This window comes from Nerophis ophidion, linkage group LG19 (assembly GCF_033978795.1).
Source record: "Nerophis ophidion isolate RoL-2023_Sa linkage group LG19, RoL_Noph_v1.0, whole genome shotgun sequence".
Taxonomy (NCBI): domain Eukaryota; kingdom Metazoa; phylum Chordata; class Actinopteri; order Syngnathiformes; family Syngnathidae; genus Nerophis; species Nerophis ophidion.
Genome location: NC_084629.1, coordinates 15,764,600 through 15,786,207, shown reverse-complemented (window position 1 = coordinate 15,786,207; position 21,608 = coordinate 15,764,600). Strand labels below are relative to the sequence as shown.

Sequence of the window (21,608 nt, the reverse complement as noted above, 5' to 3'; positions counted from 1 at the left end):
CAGTGAGAGCAGACATTTTACAGTAAGTGATTGTTTTATTATCTTTGTAGTTTGTATTTCTTGTTTAGCACTTAGCAATACTGCTACATGATGCGTAGTGTTTCACTAAAGCTGGGTCTGTTCATCACACAGCTTCTAAAACTTGTTACTCATTCTCTGTATTTTCAGGCTAAAAAAATAAGGTTCTGGATCGTTATTTATCTCAAAGTAGTCGTTGTTGGCTCTCTTGAAGTCTGCCTTGATTAGTTGTAGTTTTTGCTAAAAGGAAATAGCCAAAGTTGATATGCGCTCTGTGAAATAAATATGCCGCGGTAAAACTTAAAATAGGAAAAATACGTAAATATTACATGTTATTATGAATTTTTTTTGTATGTTTTTCAGAGCACTTTATAGGCAGAATAGATCAAATTAAAATGCATAAACAAAGAAAAACATACAGTATGTGTTCTTGTCTTACATAAGGATTGTAAAATATAGACAAACAACCCCCCCCCCCGCCCTTCCCCCACCACCCCCGTCCCCAAAAGTGATTTCCCCTTTATGGTGATATAGTTGCACAGTACAGTATGTATTTTGTGTGAGGTATTGATTAAGTTGGAGATATTTTAAGAATGTTAGTTAGAAATCCAACTACATGTGTTGTTGCAGGTGTTTTTGCAGGCTTGCGGTTGACTTGCTCCCCTAAGGGGTTTCATTCATTCATCAGGGTATTGCACCACAAGCCTGGGGTTGTGATGTTAGTGCAAATAGTAGACACTGTGATAATGGCAACACGCTAATTGTAATCCGAGAAAGCCTGACACTGGCCTGTTTGTGCTCCTCTCCGCCGCCTCTGGCGTCTTAAGCAGCTCTGCAACCATTAGACATATCGCAAGCTCGCACGCGTCACCCCTCAGGAGGCCTGCAGTCCAGCCAAGTGACAGTGGCCTTAGTGAGTCATGCCTATAAGGAGAGATGGTGTCTGGCACTTACATGTGTGCTTGCTCCACAGATGGCACACAGTGGCAAATCAAATTACTGTGAGATTCCGGACAAAAATATTGAACTACCGTATTTCCTTGAATTGCCGCCGGGGCGCTAATTAATTTAAAACCTCTTCTCACTCCTACGCTTACCAAAGGCATGCGGTAAAAGTAAGCATGCGCTAATTATTTTAAAACCTCTTCCCACTCCGGCTTACCAAAGACATGCAGTAAAAATTTGAGTGTAATGTAAGCTTGGACCTTAAATCCTACTGAATAGCTCTTAATCTTCTTCCCTCCATGCGATTTCAAATTACCAGTATTGAAATCAGCCTCCTCCATTTTGAAAATTATGATAGGGGAAGTGTCACGAGTTTGACCTGGCGGTAATACTAAGCATGCGCTAATTATTTTTGCGAAGCGAGTTTGACCCGGCAGTAATTCAAGGCAGGCGCATACTACATGCCCTGCGGCAATTCAAGGAAATACGGTATCTGCTAAGTACGCTAAGGACGGTGGCCTTTGATGGTCTTTAGGCTTCCATCGAAGGTCCTCCATGATCAGAGGCGGGTAGAGTAGCCATTGATTGTACTTAAAAGTGCTGTTAAGTCAGAGTAGTTGTGTCAAACTCTTTTCACCGAGGGCCACATCGCAGTTATGGCTGTCCACTAGGGTGTAACGGTACACAAAATTTTCAGTTCAGTACGTATCTCGGTTTATAGGTCACGGTTCGGTTCATTTTCGGTACAGTAAGAAAACAACAAAATATTAATTTTTGGGTTATTTATTTACCAAATTTGTAAACATTGGCTTCACCCTTTTAACATTGGGAACACTATAATAATTCTGCCCATGTTAATCAACATTAAACTTCCTAAACTTGTTGCTCAGATTAAATAAAATGACAAAACTTTTCTTCTACATATAAAAAGTGCAACATTAAACAGTTTCAAGTCAACTCATCACACTTAATTTATTACAGCATTTGGGAAGCCTGTAGTTGATTTTTATTATGTAAATGTTATATTTTTATCAACATGTGATAGCAGGGACCCTGTCATTCAAACTAGGCTGCTACATTACTAATGATTAATGTAACTATAGCTGAAAAAATAGCACAATAGCAATAGGAGAGACTATTCATCCCTGAATACCATGGAGTTCATGTAGGCTTAATGATGCATTTACATTATTATATCACTAGCATGCACGCACGCACGCACGCACACACACACACCGCACAATGAGCTAACACACACACCGCAAAATGAGCTAACGTTACGCTAAAAGTTAATTAGCCTTCACCTCAAGCCAGGACTCCGAGCGAGCTGAGCTGCAGTTTGTTTCTAGAACGTCATCTAGAACATTGACTTGAGGTGTTTATTATAATTTGGGGAGAGTCCGCTGCTCACCTGCTAAAAACCTATATGCTCGACACTGAAGCCCTGACTACATGCGCTCTGAATACGCAATGCTGATTGGTTGCTACTGCTCTGATTATGCACTGCTGATTGGCTGTCACCGCTATATATGTAACCAATCAGATGGTTGTGTGGGTGGGACAATGCTGTGTAGGAGACAGAGGCAGAACGGAGCGGAGCAGCTTGCTAAGACTTTAGCTTAGGCGGCTACTTCATATGTTTGTGTGGAAACTCGTTCGGTACACCTCCGAACCGAACCGGAACCCCCGTACCGAGACGGTTCAATACAAATACACGTACCGTTACACTCCTGCTGTCCACAGTGAATAATGTATGAATATACATGTATAAGGATGTCCTTTATTATCTTCTTACCCAATTGCTAATCCATGTGATTTTTTTATATTTTTCTATGTAAACCGTAAAAAAAACAAAAATTACGGTGAAAAAACTGACGGCCAGAATTTTATCGTAAAGTTTACAATGGCTTTCACATTGAATAACTGTAAATGGAAAAATATACATGTTTTTACAGTAAAATTTGGCCACCGAGCTGCAACGTAAATCTCCGGTTGTTGTTTGTACCGTGTATTATTGCAACAGGAAAAACTTTACCATTGGGTTTTTTGCAATAAAATTTGGTGACTGAGATGCCACTTCATTGCCGCAAAATTAATTAATTCATAATTTTTTCAATAACGGTTTTCCATGAAGTTGGCTTTATGCATATCATGTATTTCAAATAGATTTTTTGTGGCGTGATGTAGGGCCTAAGGTTGGTGCTTCATTTTGGTACTTTATTAGTATTATACTATATATAGAGGGAGCTATAGCTATTTTAGCGCTTTATTTATGCTTTTCACTGTGCTGATGAGCTATGTCTCCTTTTATCATAATAGTTGCCCACACATTTTTTTTATTGCTTTGTTTATTTTCCTATGATACCATACCAAAAATGTTATTAATTTTTTGACAATTTTTAATTTTTTCTATTATTTGTGCTCCTTCATTTTTGAAGTTGTTCTTGATTTACTGTTATGGGAATTGATTGACCACACCTGTGTCTATTTAAGTGCATCACTTCCTGTTGAAAACTGCACACTGACGAAGACTTTTTCGAAACCGGTCTGTGTTTGGTAGCACCTGCGCAATTTGTATTAACATTTTTAGAAGGACTTGAGTGTTGCTGGCCTCGCTTTTTCTTTAAGTACACATTTTGCCGTACACCCCTTTTTTTTGGTTTTATTGAGTTTTTTGGCGAGTGAGTGTTTTTCCTGTATTTTTTACAGTGTACAATGTACATTACACAAAGTCAAGCAGATATTTAAATATTTATTTTTATTCAAAAATAAAAAATGTATAAATACAGTATTTGTTGCAAAAAGCTAAGCAATCGCATGCAGTATATGTATTTTTTTCTGTCAAAGTGGAAAAAACAAATACATTTTGTTAGAAAAGATAAAGTACTTTATTGACAAATAGCATTTTCAGTGTTTTGCGGTCCATATGAAATGATGTGGCAGGCAAGATCTGACCCCGGGCCCCTGAGTTTGTCACCGGTGCTTTAATGTAATGTGACTCAAGTAAAAGTAAAAAGTAGTCATCCAAATAGTTGCTTGAATAAGAGTAATCATTGACTGAACAAAACTACTCAAGTACTGAGTACTGGTAAGTAACTTTTGATTTATTGAGTAGCTATTTTTTAATTATACTTACACTACTGCTGTAGTTGGTGTGTGTATGTGGGCATGCGGCCAAGTGTGTGTTTTTGTGTGAGAGATGGAGAGACAATACTATTACACGTAATGCAAAAGTTGTAAATTTTACAGTCACTTATGATGTTATTAAGGGGGTTAATGTTAGCATATGAACCACAATTTTTTTTTTTATTATTGGTCTGAAATGTGAACATTTCTACTGACACAGATGACCGCGCATGATAAACAGTAATACTTCAATTTACTTAATTTTCTTTTTTGCCCCCCAAATCAACATGCTGCTTTCGGTGGGTCTTAAACTGCAAAATCAAAAACCGCCAACAATACTCCATTTACAAGTTGTGACGTGAAAATTAACCAAATATGAACATTATTGTCATTATAAGCTCCAACGCAGACAGACTATTTTAGTGGCACATTAATAGCAGTGAGTTAATACTAGCTTAAACTGCTAGTGTTGACACACTATAAGACGGCGGCTACTTCTACTTTGTCTCAAACTTGCTAAAAGTAAATTGTTGATTATAATTCATGCAGTTTTCACCTGGTAGTAGACAATGTGCCCAAAATCTCACAGGCTGGTTAACTTTCATATCCCTACGAGATGGCGAAAAACACCTCAAAGACACTTCCCGCCGGAATTTTTTTTAACTCTTCATGAGGATTGCGATTGAATCTTCATCCAAACGATATAATGTGAGCGTCTTGTCGGTCGGCGTCCCAGCGAGCATGGAAATATTGCAGTCAGTGTTTCTTTTCTTATGGTTTAAATTCGTTATTTTGCACCTTGCAATGCTGCGGCTGCTAGTGTCACAATAAAGCTGCATCAGGTTAGCACTCGGCTTCTAAAACTTATTGCTCAGCCTCTTTGTGTTTGGGTTTAAAAATAAAAGGTCGTGGATCATATTTTTTCCCAAAGAGCAGTCCTATTTGAGAAGGACTGCTCTAAATTGTAATTCCAAAAATCTTTTGGTGGACTTCTGGGACATGAATTTGTTGAAAAATAACGTCATGTGGATTTCATAATGGTATTTGTTGTACAATACTGCATCAATAATGCTTGTTTTCTAAGGCATACTGTCTAGCCCAGGGATCGGGAACCTTTTTGGCTGAGAGCCATGACAGCCAAATATTTCAAAATGTATTTCCGTGAGAGCCATATAATATTTTTTTAACACTGAATACAACTAAATGCGTGCATTTTTATGTAAGACCAACATTTTTAGAGTATAATAAGTCTCTTATTCTTTTTAATAGCATAATAAATACAATTCTTCTTACCATTAATGCAACATCTTGGACAGGTGCTATAGAAAACGGATGGTTGGATTAAAATGCATGAGAATGATTTATCATTTGAACGTTATTTTTAACACGGTGATTACCAGCGGAATTATTAATTACTTCTCGTGTTAAGCAATGTCAGCTAAGATTTATCTGAGAGCCAGATGCAGTCATCAAAAGAGCCACATCTGGCTCTAGAGCCATAGGTTCCCTACCCCTGGTCTAGCCCCAGTTTTGTATGAATAGTACCACAAAAAAATCAGGGGGGACAAAATCCCAATCTATTCCTGCTCAGTTTGGCAGGACCTCTGACCCCAGCCTACACAAAGTTTTACCCTGATCAGCTATTAGTTGTCATATTTTTATGTGGCTCTAAGATTTTTTTACACTGTCCATTAGAATTTCAGGTTGAGAAAAAGGCAGCGGCATGGGGAAGGATGGAAAGTAGACTGCAACAAGCACAAACTCTCTCTCTGTCTTTTTCGCTCTCTGCAGCTGTCATTTTGCAGGTGTGAGTCACAGACCTGTCAGTTCTCACAATGACTCGTTTTTTTACTCATCATTCACCTGCACATTTGCAAAGCACATCAGTGTGTCCTTTACACTCACTGGTAGAGTAGACATTCATATAAAACTCCACATGGTGTCCTACTAATGTTTATGATGTCTGTCCTGTGCAGGTAACAAGAGGCCAACACACCTGGGTTAAAGATATTTGGGGGGTAAGGACCTACTTTTGATTCCATCCTATCGTTTTTATTATTGATTTCATTATTTTGATCCATTCATGTTGCTACATAAGTAAGTATTATATTCGATAACCAATATGCAGTGCAAACTACACCCCATGTTATAATATTTTTCCCCAATTTTGAATAAGTGTCAGAGGTGCCACATTAATGTTTTGGAATTGTGCTGTGTGAAATATTGCATTAATGCTGGAGTTTAGACCTTTTAAAAGCGCTTTTAGTAATCCTTACACTGTAAAAACATACAAACAAAACAACAGGCTATCACAGCATCTAACAGTATTTTTTCACAGTAAAATACTCTAATCAAAACAAATATCTGCAGGAATAACAATATACTTATATTTCAAAGCAATTAATAGCATTTTATTGTTTTTCACAGGAACTTACTGTAAATGTTACTGACAAAGTAACAATTATTAGCCAGTAATTTGCTGTGAATTTACAAAATTTTTTTTTACAGTTTATAGGTAATACGTGTTTGTGTCTGTAACTTTGATGCTCTTGAGCTGTTTGTCCTTCCCTGTTTCCGACAGTGTTTCTCCAACAAGTGCCGCTTTAATATATTCATTGTAGCACTTTTCCAACATAGTATATATAAGTGTGTGTGTGTGTGTGTGTGTGTGTGTGTGTGTGTGTGTGTGTGTGTGTGTGTGTGTGTGTGTGTGTGTGTGTGTGTGTGTGTGTGTGTGTGTGTGTGTGTGTGTCTGTAGCCCGGTCCCCTGCCAAATTCATTTGACCCCTGCTCTATGAATTTGAAAAAAATCTCAACAAAGTACATTGTACAATAAGCAGCAACAATAAAAAAAATAGAGCAAAACAATATAATATAATAAAAAATATATGTTAATAGTGGTACTGGTACCAAAATGTATTTTGATACTGTTGGATACTTTTCACAATAAAGGGAACCACAAAAATGTCATTATTGGCTTAATTTTAACATCCATCCATTTACTACTGCTTGTCCCTATCAGGTTGCGGGGGGCGCTGGAGCCTATCTCAGCTGCATTCAGAAAACATTTATTTATTTTTGCATTCAAAGAACAATTTTAGAACACTTACATTGGTCATTATTAAAGTTCTCCTGTGTCAGGGACGTGTTTTCATGATTATTAACAATAACAAAAATTACAAAAAATGTTTTTGATGATAAAAAATTATGATGTAATCATTGTAGTATTAACTGTATACAGCTGTTGTACTTGGTATTGTTTCAGTAGGTATTTGTATAGAGCCACCCATTTGTTTACTTTCCGGAGCGCTATATTGTTGTTAGCGGGAGTAAAGCAGGGTTAGCTATTCCTCGTCGTAAAGGCGTGATACTTGGACACTTAGTTTATTTCTTAAGATTTGGAAGTTTCTAAAACACTATGTAAGGGGCATTATCAGCTAGCTAGTGAGCTAGCGAGGACTTTGGGGTGCAATACTTTACCTTTTCTCATTAGTTTTGAAGCTAAACTACAGGTATGTATATTCTTCCTCCTCTGTCTCAAGCTATTTCTGCTTGTAAGTGCTTTGTGTGTGTGGTGACTTACATGCACCTGGGCTCATATGACCAGCAATGTCACCATCTGGCATGAAAATGGTGAGAAATTGTATTTTTCAAAGGCAGCAGAATACCTTTTTTAATTCATTAAGACCGCAAGATGTTATTAGTAAATGTATACCATACAACCCTTGCTAATCCTAATGAACAAAATCACAGATTTGTTTTTACATATATGTATGGTATTTTTGAAGTCTTCTTAAAGAAAATATATGCATCAATGCCGTCTGTAAACCTCAACCTACCATCTTAATTGGTTCTGCGACAGCAATTATAACTCAAAACACTTGTATCCAAAATCATCGTCCATCCATCCATTTTCTACCGCTTATTCCCTTTTGGGTCGCGGGAGGCGCTGGTGCCTATCTCAGCTACAATCGAGCGGAAGGCGGCATACGCCCTGGACAAGTCGTTGCCTCATCACAGGGCCAACACAGATAGACGGACAACGTATCCCATTGAAATTAATTGAATTGGTGCTTGTCCCCCAAAACACACAGAGCATTTTTAACATGTAACATGCCTTTGTAAAAAAAATTACATAACAATATTCAGGGTGTACCCCGCCTTCCGCCCGAATGCAGCTGTAATAGGCTCCAGCACACCCTGCCACCCCAAAAGGGACAAGCGGTAGAAAATGGATGGATGGATGAAAAGAATAAAATGTACTACTAACAACTACAGTAGTAGTAATGTAACAATAATGTACAGCATTTACATTAGAGAGTGAACTTCTACGATATCGCCTTCTAACTGATTCTCTGTCAAACGCACCATCAGCAGTTTTTCCATACTTCTATGGATACATGTCTAGTGTTTAGGTATCATTTTTACATTCTTTACTGGCGTTTGACTCATTTGTCGTCAGTGTGGCCAATACTAGCAGTGATACGCTCCAATTGCCAACCAAAATCTGGCTAAGGTTTTTGTTGATTTTTTTTAAGTCAATAAATATCATCCACTTATTCTTCTCAGCACTGTCTTTTACACTCACTTTCTTATTTGGAAAAAGAAAGTTTTGTCCACCTCTAGCTATAAACTAATGCTAGCAAGTAAGACCAGATGTTTAGGGGAACTCCAACAGGGTTCACTGTAACATTTGTTACGTCAATGGTGTGTATGCTTGTAACTCATATTTTTGTTTGTAACTTAAATCTTAACAATTAGCCGAGAGACAGCTCTTATCTCAAAATACTCTTAAGGTAGGGCACTCGTAAGTTCAGATATTAGAAAAAACATAATATTAATAAGTATTTTAAAGGGGGACTGTACTTTTTGGGGAATTTTAAAACCATTCTATATATGAAATACATTTTATCAAAAGTTTGCTTATAATAGAGCCTATGAGAGCTGTTATATTCTGCCTATAGAGCCCCTAAAACACATCCAAACACTTCCTTTTGAGTTTTATATCCATGATGTAAGTATATATGTATTGTAGTGATGGGTACATAAAATAACATATAATATTTATGTATTTTGATCATTTTAACCGTATTTGGCGCAATAATTTTGTTTGCTTTTTAAAAAAAAACTTCATCACTGATTACTGCTCACTGCAGACTTCATCAGAGCCAACAAACACAATAAATAATCACTTACTGTACAAGGTCTGCTGTCATTAGAATTATGACTGCTACGATGTTCATATATTCCCATTTAGATGAAGAATGACTCATAATCGTCGGGAAAAACGTGGTGGGGGGCGGGGGAACAAGCGTGCTGTGTTGTTCTCGCCAGTTCTAGATCCTAAATGAGCTGTCAAATTGTCCCAACTTGTTGGATTACCTACTCAGACGTCTCAGGTCCAGGTGAGATGCAGGATTTATGATCTACGATAAATTTACAGGGAGCAAAGAAGCGAGGAAGCAACAGACCACTCGATGATGCAAAGATAGGGAGACACAGAAGGAATTACGTAGGCGCTAAAATAGTTTGTCTGTGTTAGCGCTTATAATAACAGTATCACTAATACTTGGTTAATATTGAAGTCACTAATTGTAAATTGAGCATTGTTGGCACTTTTTGAATGGTTATTTAAGGGATTTTATGGGCAGAATAATGGAGCTCCCATTGGCTCTACTGTAAACATACTATTATTTAAATTTATTTAATAATTAAAATGCATTTTTAAAAATCCATCCGTCGTCATGTCTTTCATAATGAAAGCTAAGCACAACTCCCCAAAAAATGCAATTGCCCTTTAAGAATCTGTAAAAAAAGACCCATGTATGAGTTACTGGTATCAACATTCTGCATACAATCACTTGATTGTCAAAATAAATGACTAGAATGAGCTGAGATAACATCAACTTAAAACAAATTCCAAGATAAGTTTATAGTATTTTTGTATTAATTTTATTATTATGTTATTTTATATTAGTATTTGTTATTATTGCAGATTTAGGTATAAAACACATCAGTCTTTTCTCATTTCCTACCATATTCCTCGTAAACTCAAGGGCTATATTGTATGCGTATGTATCGTCATATTTCCTGGTCTTTTTATTCCGGTTATCGCCACTCTGAAGCGTATCAGTATTAGTATTATTGCTATCAACATTTTTCTTGTTACATTCTGCCTTTTTGCTCTTTTTTCACATTTTTGCTTTAGCTTTTCTTTGGTATTCTTAACTTAACTGTTTTTTGTAGAATGTGATGCGAGAAAAAACAGTCGCATGCCGCAAATGGCCACCAGGCCGCACTTTGTATACTATTGCCCTACACACTTCTTCACAGGAGCCCTAATGAAGAGTATAGAAACTCAGAGTGATACAGTAGATGAGATGGAGGAGTAGGAGGGAGATTACGCTCCACCTGGGAGGCTTTGTGGGTTGTTGTTTTTTGTGGTGCCGGTGTTTGTGTCCTTGGTGACGATTGGGGGAGGAAAGCTAATGATGTGGAAGGATGAGCAGAGGAAATACTCGCCCTCTTGGGCTTGTTGTTGTTGAGGTGAGTAACAGAAAACATCTGACCGAAGCTGTACTACTTTCTAATGGCTGTACAGCATATATTACGCTCTGTATGAAGATTCTGAATATTTTTTGCTGTGAAGTACCCCCCAGTGGACTATATTTAAACCATAAAAAATGTTTTTAAAACACAGCATTGTAGTATAATCTGATTTACAATAACGCCACAAATATATGTTAATATATATATATATGTTTTTTTTATATATATATTTTTAACAATAACGTCACAAATGAACATTGTTTAGGACAGTAATAAATCAGATTATACTACAGTGTTGTGTATACACCAATTATTTTCTAATACATGACATTTACTGTAATTTTTGTTTATTTCTTTAAGAAAATATGCAATGTTAAAGGGCAATAAATATGTAATGTTGTGAAAACATTGCAATCATAACAAAACATAGATTGAAAGTACTTAAAAATAACTTCAATCGTCAACAAAGAAATAATCAACTTATTGATTAACTTAATAAAGATGTGTTTTTAAAAACACATTTTGAACACAAAATAAGTCATCTTCTTTATTTAATTGTGTTTTTCAGGACATATTTTCAAACATTTTGTCTCAGTTACAATAAACAATATCAGCAGGGGATCAAATACTTATTTGTTTTATAACTGGTAATGCCTCAATCCCTACTGTGTCTATTTTGGGGGGACTTTTAACTTACTGTAATTTTAAGTCCTGAACTATGAAATAAATGACAACATATAGAGTAGCCTTTTAACAGAACTGTGAAAACCCATAACTTACATTTCTAATCAAACAGTTCCAAAATACAGTATGTGTTTTCCTTTTAGAGACAGAAGTTCTTTATAGGTTATATTTTTATCATTTTCAATGTAACATTATTGTAATATTCACTCATAAAACATTTATGTCAACTTTTTAATTGCACATATTTTTTGTGTTTAGTGTTTTGGTTCAATTCAAATTCAATTTAAAAAATGCTAGCTAAACTGATAATTAAAATATACAAATATTCAGGCAATTTTATTTAGTGATAATGGCTGGATTGATATATAAATCAAAGGAATTTCAAATTTTTTCCCAAAGGGCTGATGAAAGCGTAATTTACCAACTCCCTGACACACGCTGAAATTGTATTACTTTTTTTTTTTTTATCATTTTTTTACTGGGTTTCAACACACAAACAATTGACAGGAAATACATCAAATGCTGTTCCCCCCCAACGAGTTACAAAAATTAATAATGAATACAACAAACATAAGAGATCATTTTAAGATAAAATAAATACATAAAAAAAAGAATAAAAACACAGACGGATATTAACATAAAACCACTGACAGCTGCATTCCTGAATGGCCCGACAGAGATACAACAACTAACAAGCGGACAAAGGGTTCATCAACCACCCCACACTGAAATCGAATGACCAGGTTATATATATATTTTTTAAATAACTCAAATAAATTGACACAATGTTAGAAAAAACACTTTTTTTGCATTTTTATTATGTGTTTCTTATGCTTCACTGATAGTGTTGTAGTCTTAGTATTTTAACTAGTTTAAAGGGGTGTTATTATGTTTGTTTTTCTACATTTAAAACCCTTCCATGTGATCTGCATAACATGTAATTATTTATGATACAAAGTAGTGTGTAGTTTGAACTTAATCGGTCAGTAGGCTCGCTATGGACGCGCTAAAAACAAAAACATAGATGGCGGCGGGCAAAAGAGGCTGTTGGCTGTTGAAGTGCCATCCATCCATTTTCTACCACGTGTCCCTTTTGTAAGTGGAGGCACATAAATAAGACTTCCCACAAAACGGCGCATCCTGATGAGATAGTCAGAAAGTGGCTTAAAGACAGTCTGAAAAACATAATCCATGCACAATTTTGATCAAAGAACCAACATTACATGTTATGTAGACCACATAGAAGTGTTTCAAATGCAGAAAAAAAATCTTAATATGACCCTTTAACTGGGAAAGATGATAATGTCTTTTTTTTCATGTTAGCCTTTTAGCAAACACATTGGTGCCGGTCAGTAAGTGAGTTTATCGAAGTGCAGTTATCAGTCACATTTTTTTTGTCATTTAAATTTTTAACGGTAATACTAACTATCCAGACTTTTACTGCTGTTAACAATAAAACTATTTATCGTTACATCCCGATATACAACAAAAGTTTTGCTCCATGTTTTGGAAAAAATAAAAAAAACAATAAACATTTTTTTTAAGTTTATTTCCCCTCTAAAGTGAAAAAAAAACAGAAAAGATGCATCTACAGTCAGGAAGTTGCACACAAATGATACACACCTCCTGGTGGATAGGAAGACTGGTACGGAAAATCAATTATAAAGGTTAAGATGATAATAGCACTTGTAAAAGTAAATATTATAGTAAAAAAAAGAGTTATAATGAGGATTCTGAACCTTCTGTATGCTAAATTTGATTTTCTAATCTGCCAGGACATGACTCAGTCCTGCAGGTCATCCCAACAAACCTTAGGAGGGGACCAGGCTCAGCGACTCCTCTTCAACCCTACGGTATGTATTTGTGTTCCTTTATAATATACTTTGTAGTCATTTATGCTATCTTTAAAGGATGGGAAACACCCGACAACCCAACAGAGGCAAGGTATGTCATATTTGTTACAATTTCAATGTGTTTTTAGCATTTTGTTTTAACATATGCCGCGCACCTCCTGTTATCACAGGTCAGGGGGATGCTCTGTCGCGGATGACCCGTCACCCCCGCGTGGCTCCCCACAAGTCGTAAGTAGGACACGAGGAAACATGAGTCACGGCGCCTTGTTAAAGACTGGCATAAACACAGCCCTTTAAGTTGACATGCGTGTGTAAATCGTCACAGCCACAGGCTTTTGAAGACAGTAGTAGTAGATGCGGAAATATTTAACATACCTCAACGGTTTTTGCCAGATTGCCAAAGCACATAGGTCAGAGGTCATTCATGAAAGCGTTGTGAGCTCTGGTATTTTAATTTTTTACATCTTATTTTGTAAATATAAAATTTGTGTCTAAGTGGTTTCAGTCAAATCTTTGTTTCCATTTAAAGAAATAAAAACTTTTGCAGTAAAAGCAGGGGTGTCCAAACTCTTTACATACAGGAAATTGAAGGAGGGAGGGGTACACATTGATACTTTTTGTCCAGTAAAGTTACTAAAAGTGATCCAATATAAATTAGGTCAATATTAGCTGAACAACACATTCACATCTTAGCATTGTGTTGTCCTTGCTCAATTAGGTATGACTAACAATTTTTCCTGCGGTAGATAAGCAAAAAGTGTCAATTAATTATCATTATTAGATCGGCTCCTTTACTAGAATAACTTATACAGTTATCATACACTATCACTCCTCTTTTAATTGGGTTCGTTACATTGAGTACAAACAGGAAGTTGACGAGATACCTCGTGTGTGAGTAAGTTTTTTTTCTCATAATACTTTGTGTTTGTAGGATGCTTGTCGATGACCTAAAACTGAGCAGTGATGAGGACGACACCCAAAGGGTAGGATCTTCCATCTTTTTAACTCTACACAGTAAATACAGTAAAGCAAAAGGACGACCTCATTGGTGTAAATACCATGTGTGTCGCCCCCTATAGGATGTGATGAAAATTATTTGGAAGATGTGTATTCCTAATATCCTCATAGTATTATAATCATTTGACAAATGATCAATGGCTTATGGGCAATTAGTTGCTAAGTCCCACCCATGCCTACGCAGAGAGCTTTTGTGTTGACAGCTGCCATGTTTTTTATTATCGATCTTGCTCAAGTTTTATACACATATGCTAGTCACTCACCTAAAGGCGTTTACCGAATTTGGTGATGAGTCAGCAAAACACTTTTTAAGTTACAGAGGGTGTTTTGAACTGTGTGAGAAATTTCAAGTCAGTCTGACTAATGGGGTTTAAAAACAGCAGCACAATGGTGATAGTTTATTTCAAACATGCATATAAGTACAATATGGTACATCACATATTTAATAACAGCAGCACCATGGTGATAGTTTATTTCTAACAGGCATACTATTACAATATGATACATCACATATTTCCAGTCTCGCATTACAACATACACAGCAAAAAGGCCATGTGGTGTAGTTGTCAGATAAATAATAGCTCAGGCAAAAAGGTAGGGGTGTATGTCTGGAAACATTTTCACCCTCTTGCGTGCAGCAGTTCAGGAGTGGTAATAACTTACACAAACAAATACAACAATATGAATGCACAAACCCCTGTATAATAATTCATGCAAGTATGTGATTAATTTCTTATTTATTTTTTTGCTTTGTGCTCTTAAAGGGAAGACACGAATCAGCTTCCTGGGATGGACACAGGTACTCTTATATAGTACGGTACTGTCTTAGGTCCCTTTTAGATGTCTTGTAGTATTGCTATAATGACCACATATGGCATTCACCCAAATATATTCCAACTCTAAGTATAAGATGACTCCTTCATCAATTTTATTTAAATCATGTTTTCAATATTAACTAGTAGATTGCAATAAAAAATGTTTTTATTCATCTTAGCTATTTGATAGCTGTTTGATGACTCTGCTTCATTCATCCTCGTTATTTAAAAGTTAGCATCATAACTCCTCCGCTGTTATTTGAGAAATTGCTACCAGCTTTAGAGACACTTTTTTTTTCAGCTGGTGCATTTCTCCAAATCACCATTGTAGTCTGTGAGTTAGAGGTGTCCTGGTCCGATATTGATATTGGATATTAAGTCTGATTTCAGTAATTTCAGTAAAATATCGGCGTATATCGGCTTGCATCAAAAATATCAGATATAAGAGTTCGGATAAAAGCAGTCCTGCAGCGTGTTAACTTGTAAAAATCTCCACAGCCAGTTAACTTCTAAATGTCCTTCAATAACACACAAAGTGTTTTTTTTTCTTCCTTTTTAGCAAAGTAAATTACAAAAGTTAGGCACTATACAATAGCCAAGCACACAATAGGACACAAGCTAGACATATTTAATAATTGAACAATATTGCTGTCTAAATTACAACATTTGTCCATATAAACAAATATCAAGTAATAATAGTTGCATTTACATACAAAGTCTCAAGGTAAAAGGAAGCACATAGGGCTCTTGCAATGCATTGTGGGGGCTGAGTAGAAAAACTTGTTGGATAATAGCTTTGTTTACAATGTGAAAGTGAGCAACAAACTGAATTAAAATGGATCAAACAAAATATAAAAAAAACAAGGGACCGTACCAAGACAAACCATACCCTATTCAAAAGGCTTGCTACATGAAAAAAAAATGGTGGAAATGATTTATATTAGCTATGAGCTCGTCCGCTGGGCAAGAGATTTGAATCAAGAAAAACTGCCGCCAAACTAGTCTATATTTTGTCAACGGAGTCAGTTTCAATACCATTGAAGAATTTCAGAATGCAAAGTTCGATGAGGCTCATCGTCATTTGTTCAAATTGTGGGTCATCTACAGCTATTTTCTCTTATGTATCCGAGACGCGTGAGGTCCCCCGGCCTTGTTCCCCGAAAAAACAAGCCCAATTTAAATACTTTTGTCACTGCACTACCTTTCCGAAAATAATACTAATTCAGACAACATGCTTAACTCTACGTTGTTCGTACGTAGCTGCGCCACATCTAGCTTAAGCCAGGCGTCGGCAACCCAAATTGTTCAAAGAGCCATGTTAGACCAAAAATACAAATAACAAATCTGTCCGGAGCCATAAATAATGTAAATCCTTTTATAAGTCTTATATTGAAGGCAACAAATGATGTAAGTGTCTATATTACATTGGACTACTATCAAAATGACTATGTGTCTTCATTGACAGAAATGTTGAAATTGTAATATTTATTCTACACATTTTTTACAACATTGGAAAACATCAGTAAAACAGAGGCTTCTCAGAGGGTGAGATAACTCCTGGAAAATACTGGCTTGGAATGGCCAAAGGTATATATGTTTTTGTCCAAGTTATAGGAAACGGCAGGCTGCCTTCTTCAAATGAATTTATTACTATCTTTGCAAGCTGGATAACGTTTACCATGGTCTGGAACAACATGGGACACAAACAACTATCAGAAATGCAGCCAATATTACATAGAGATAATGTGTCATGACACATGCAAATATACAGGATTGTGTCAAAAAATTAGAATATTGTTATAAAGTCCTTTATTTTCTGTAATGCAACCAAAAAATGAAAATGTCATACATTCTGGATTCATTACACATCAACTGAAGTATTGCAAGTCTTTTATTATTTTAATATTGCTGATTATGGCATACAGCTTAAGAAAACTCAAAAATCCAATCTCAAAAAAATAGAATATTTCCTCAGATCAAGTAAAAAAAGAAGAAGATTCATAACAGCCTGCGATGAGGTGGCGACTTGTCCAGGGTGTACCCCGCCTTCCGCCCGATTGTAGCTGAGATAGGCACCAGCGCCCCACAGGGATGGATTTATAACAGCAAAACAAAAACAAACATTTGAAAATGTCAATTAATTCACTCAGTACTTGGTTGGGAATCCTTTTGCATGGATTACTGCATCAATGCAGCGTGACATGGAGACAATCAGCCTGTGGCATTGCTGATGTGTTATGGATGCCCAGGATACTTCAATAGCGCCCTTTAGTTCATTTGCATTATTGGGTCCGGTGTCTTTCAGCTTCTTCTTCACAATACCCCACAAATTCTCTATAGGGTTCAGTTCAGAGGAGTTGGCAGGCCAATCGAGGACAGTAATGCCATGGTCAGTACACCAGTTACTGCTGGTTTTGGCACTGTGGGCAGGTGCCGGATCATGCTCGAAAATGAAATCATTTTTGGATTTCATTTTATTTCAATATTCTAGGCTATTATATCCATACTTGCCAACCTTGAGACCTCCGATTTCGGGAGGTGGGGAGTGGGGGGCGTGGTTAAGAGGGGAGGAGTATATTTACAGCTGTTGTGTGCGCAGTTGTGCACTGCACTCTCTAAAATGATTGATTGATTGATTGAAACTTTTATTAGTAGATTGCACAGTACAGTACATATACCATACAATTGACCACAAAATGGTAACACCCGAATAAGTTTTTCAACTTGTTTAAGTCGGGGTCGACGTTAATTAATTCATGGTACAAATACAGTATATACTATCAGCATAATACAGTCATCACACAAGTTAATCATCATAGTATATACATTGAATTATTTACATTATTTACAATGCGGGGGGTGGGATGAGGAGCATTGGTTGATATCAGTACTTCAGTCATCAACAATTGCATCAAAAGAGAAATGGACATTGAAATAGAGTAGGTCTTACTTAGTAGAATATGTACAGCGACCAGAGAACATGAATTCAGATAGCATAAGAACAGGTACCATATTTCCTTGAATTGCTGCCGGGGCGCTAATTAATTTAAAACTTCTTCTCACTCCTGCACTTACCAAAAGCATGTGGTAAAAGTCAGCATGCGCTAATTATTTTAAAACATCTTCTCACTCCGGCACTTACCAAAGGCATGCAGTACAAATTTGAGTGTGATGTAAGCTTGGACCTTAAATCCTACTGAAAAGCTCTTAATCTTCTTCCCTTTATGCGAGTTCAAATTACCGGTATTCAAATCAGCCTCCTCCATTTTTAAAATGATGACAGGGGAAGTGTCACTCGTGACGTCACAAGTTTGACCAGGCGGTAATACTAAGCATGCGCTAATTATTTCGCGAAGGGAGTTGGATCCGGCAGTAATTCAAGGCAGGCGCATACTATATGCCCTGAGGCAATTCAAGCAAATACGGTATGTACATTAGAAATACATTTGATTATTTACATTAGGTTATTTACAATCCGGGAAGATGGGATGTGAAGGGAGGAGTGTATTAGTAAAGGGTTGAAGTTGCCTGGAGGTGTTGTGGTGCATGTACAGTAGATGGCAGTATTGTCCTGTTAAAGAGTGTCACAACATTGCTGTTTACGGCAGACAAACTGCTTTACGGTAGACGAAAACGTGACTGCTGTTGTTGTGTGTTGTTACCGCGTTGGGAGGACGTTAATTAAACTGCCTAACAATAAACCCACGTAAGAAACCAAGAACTCGCCCTCGATCATTCTACAGTTTTAACGTCATCGGGCAGACGCGCTGTTTATATTGTGGGAAAGCGGATGTGAAAACAGGCTGTCCTCACTCAGGTCCGCATGGAGCTGGAGGGGGCGTGGCCTCCAGCTCCGCCTGAATTTCGGGAGAAAATTTGTCCCGGGACGGACAAATTTTCAGGAGTCTCCCGGAAAATCCGGGAGGGTTGGCAAGTATGATTATATCGGAAGTAAAAATGTTGTATTGGGACACCACAAATGTGAGTGAGAAACCTCTGATTCATTTGGGGGGGAAGGGAAGTTGTTTAGTGCCTCCTTGTTTGGCTTGCATGTATACATCTAAAAATACATATAAAATATAAATATAAAACTTTCTTCTCAGGGGAAAATACCTTCTTATTTCAATACTGTCTATAAGCAAAATATCACTGCGTAAAGCTCAGACCTCCTCCAAGGCTGCACTGTTAACAAGGAGTTGCATTTCTGTTTATTTGTTATCAGGCTAGACAAGTGATTGCAAAGCTTTTACACGTACTTTATGTTATTACTGATATGAGTTTTCCATGTAGCAGCTCTGTGTGCCAGCAACCAGCACTTTCATGACCTCCTTTGTGGTGTTTCAGTCTATGTGTTGACCGACATGGCAGGAGGGTGAGACATTCCAGCTCTGGCTCCTCGCGATCCGACTCCACCGTGAAGTCAGGCAGCGACAGCCTCCATTCCCGCAGCTCAAGCCCAGCTGCCGCTTCACCCTCCGAGAGCAACAAGGAGGTAACGTCATCGTTTGCTTTTGAACCTAAGTCCATGTCTGAACTGCCTGTCTCCTCGTGTGGTTGTTCTGCTGCACGGGTGGAGAGCCTGGAGGCACTAGACGGCAGGTGTGGGAGGGACAGAGGAATGAGGAATGCATGCGGGTCGGAGTGGAGAAGGAGGAGGTACAGCTCGGGGAATTAGTGGCTGGGTGTCATGTCAACAGGCTGACTCTTAAAGAGCAAAAGCCCCCAGGAGGGGGAAGTTGTATTGACATCAGACACAACAACAGCACAAACTAAATAGGACTGTCTGAACTCAAATGCACTCACAATTCAAACACAAGCCGTTTCATGCCATTAGTTTACTTCCAAGTTATTGTAGTACGAAATAAGGTCAACTGCTTTAATCTCTTTGGGGTCAAAACATTGCCTTCATAACACTGTTCTACTCTGGAGCCTGTATCGATTTGAGAGTGAGCGGGTGTACCTAATGTTGTGACCAGGTACATCGATATAATGTTTATAAAGTATATTTTCATGCGTGTCTGGAAAAAAAATCTGCTGTGATGACATTAATAATTATTAATAATAATACATTTGGTTAAAAGATAAATTATGATACTTTTGGAGAGGGTGGGGCATGTTTTTTTTTCAGACAGCTTGCAGACAGACTCCAAAAAAACGTTCTATAAGTGACTGTGAAGCAAAATTTAGGCAAAATTTAAAACAAAGTACATCCAATACATATCATCTAGACCAAAAGGAAGTGCCTAAAATGTAGAATAAAATCATCATAAATCTATTTTAAGAAAAATAATGCTATTGGTAAAATCCTGCCACTCACAACTTATAAAAAAACAATATTGATAATTGAAACATGTCTTCATTCATTAATTCCCTTATTTTCTATACCTACCTGCCTATCCTTGCATAAGGAGCACTTACCTTGCAGACGTGTCAGCAACTTGGTTTGCTTTCATTGTTTTGACATTCTAATTGCGCAGCAGGGTGTGCCAAACTTTTACAACCAAGGGTGGCATACTAAAAAGTCAAAACAAGCAGGCACTATCTGGATTGTTTCATTTGGAAAAAAAATACTAAAGACAGACGTCACTGTATTTTCCGGACCACAGAGTGCACCGATATATAAGCCGCACCCACTAAAATAAGAAAAATTTAAATTAAAATGTTTTCCATATATTAGCCGCACCGGACTATAAGCTGCAGGTATAAACTTTATTTACACAGAATGATTTTATAAATGTTTGTTTACATACCTTAATTGTTTCCAAATGGTGTCTGTTACACGCCAGTAAAACGGCTTATCAAACAAAACAGTAGTCATCATCATGGGCCCCACTAGCTGCGGAAGCTATCTCTGCAATCAGCTAAACAGACTCAATAAGGTGACATCTTGATTAATTTACTGAGGAATTTTTAAAACTGAAACAATGCAAAAAGAATGCCGTTGTAAGTCAATAATACTAACACAGACACTTGTAAACATGTTAGCATATTAGCTAATGCTTATGAAGCACGATAGCACATACTCCTACAGACATCACACATGGGAGAGGTTAGCCATGAATTGTTTTAGTTATACCGAATGAAGCTGAGATAGGCTACAGCACCCTCCGCGACCTCAAAAATGGACAAGCGGTAGAAAATGGATGGATGGATGTTAAACTTACAAACGTTGCTTGGAGTGATGAATGAAGAATCCATACGAGTAAAAACACAATGGATGGCGAGAAGCCTGAACAACATTCGGCTTCCGGTTGAAAGCACTAAATGGAACTTGTACATTGCAGCACCTGCAGGAAGAAAACTCATCCACAATATGGCACAATAGCAAAAACAATAAAACACCTTAGTGTATTTTTTATTTTTATTTTAAACTATTTTTTTATGGTCGTCAGCAAAGAAAAATCCATTAATTAGTCGAACCGTTTTAAATGCCGCATGTTGCAAAGTGTAGGACAAATGTAGCAGCTCATTTACGGTATATATATTTGAAGAAAACACTTTGTGTTGTGTTAGCTTTGCGTTATAGGTGACAAAGTGTATTGTTATATATTTGTTTCCAATCTACGATATTTTTCGAACCTTAGGGCGCACCGGATTATAA

General features: G+C 37.1%; 1 protein-coding gene across 3 annotated transcripts in view; it reads left to right on the top strand.

The window, feature by feature from the left end:
* The window catches only part of aff3 (AF4/FMR2 family, member 3), a 45,055-nt gene that overhangs the window by 2,878 nt on the left and 20,569 nt on the right, over positions 1-21,608 (top strand). For 2 of the 3 annotated variants that reach the window (XM_061879318.1, XM_061879317.1), the window contains exons 2-7: positions 13,098-13,175; positions 13,233-13,266; positions 13,346-13,403; positions 14,107-14,158; positions 14,957-14,991; positions 19,352-19,499. In XM_061879318.1, coding sequence (XP_061735302.1) covers positions 13,098-13,175; positions 13,233-13,266; positions 13,346-13,403; positions 14,107-14,158; positions 14,957-14,991; positions 19,352-19,499 — 405 coding nt within the window. Of the gene's footprint in view, positions 1-13,097; positions 13,176-13,232; positions 13,267-13,345; positions 13,404-14,106; positions 14,159-14,956; positions 14,992-19,351; positions 19,500-21,608 lie in introns of those variants that run through there. The other variant, XM_061879319.1, reaches the window with a different exon arrangement.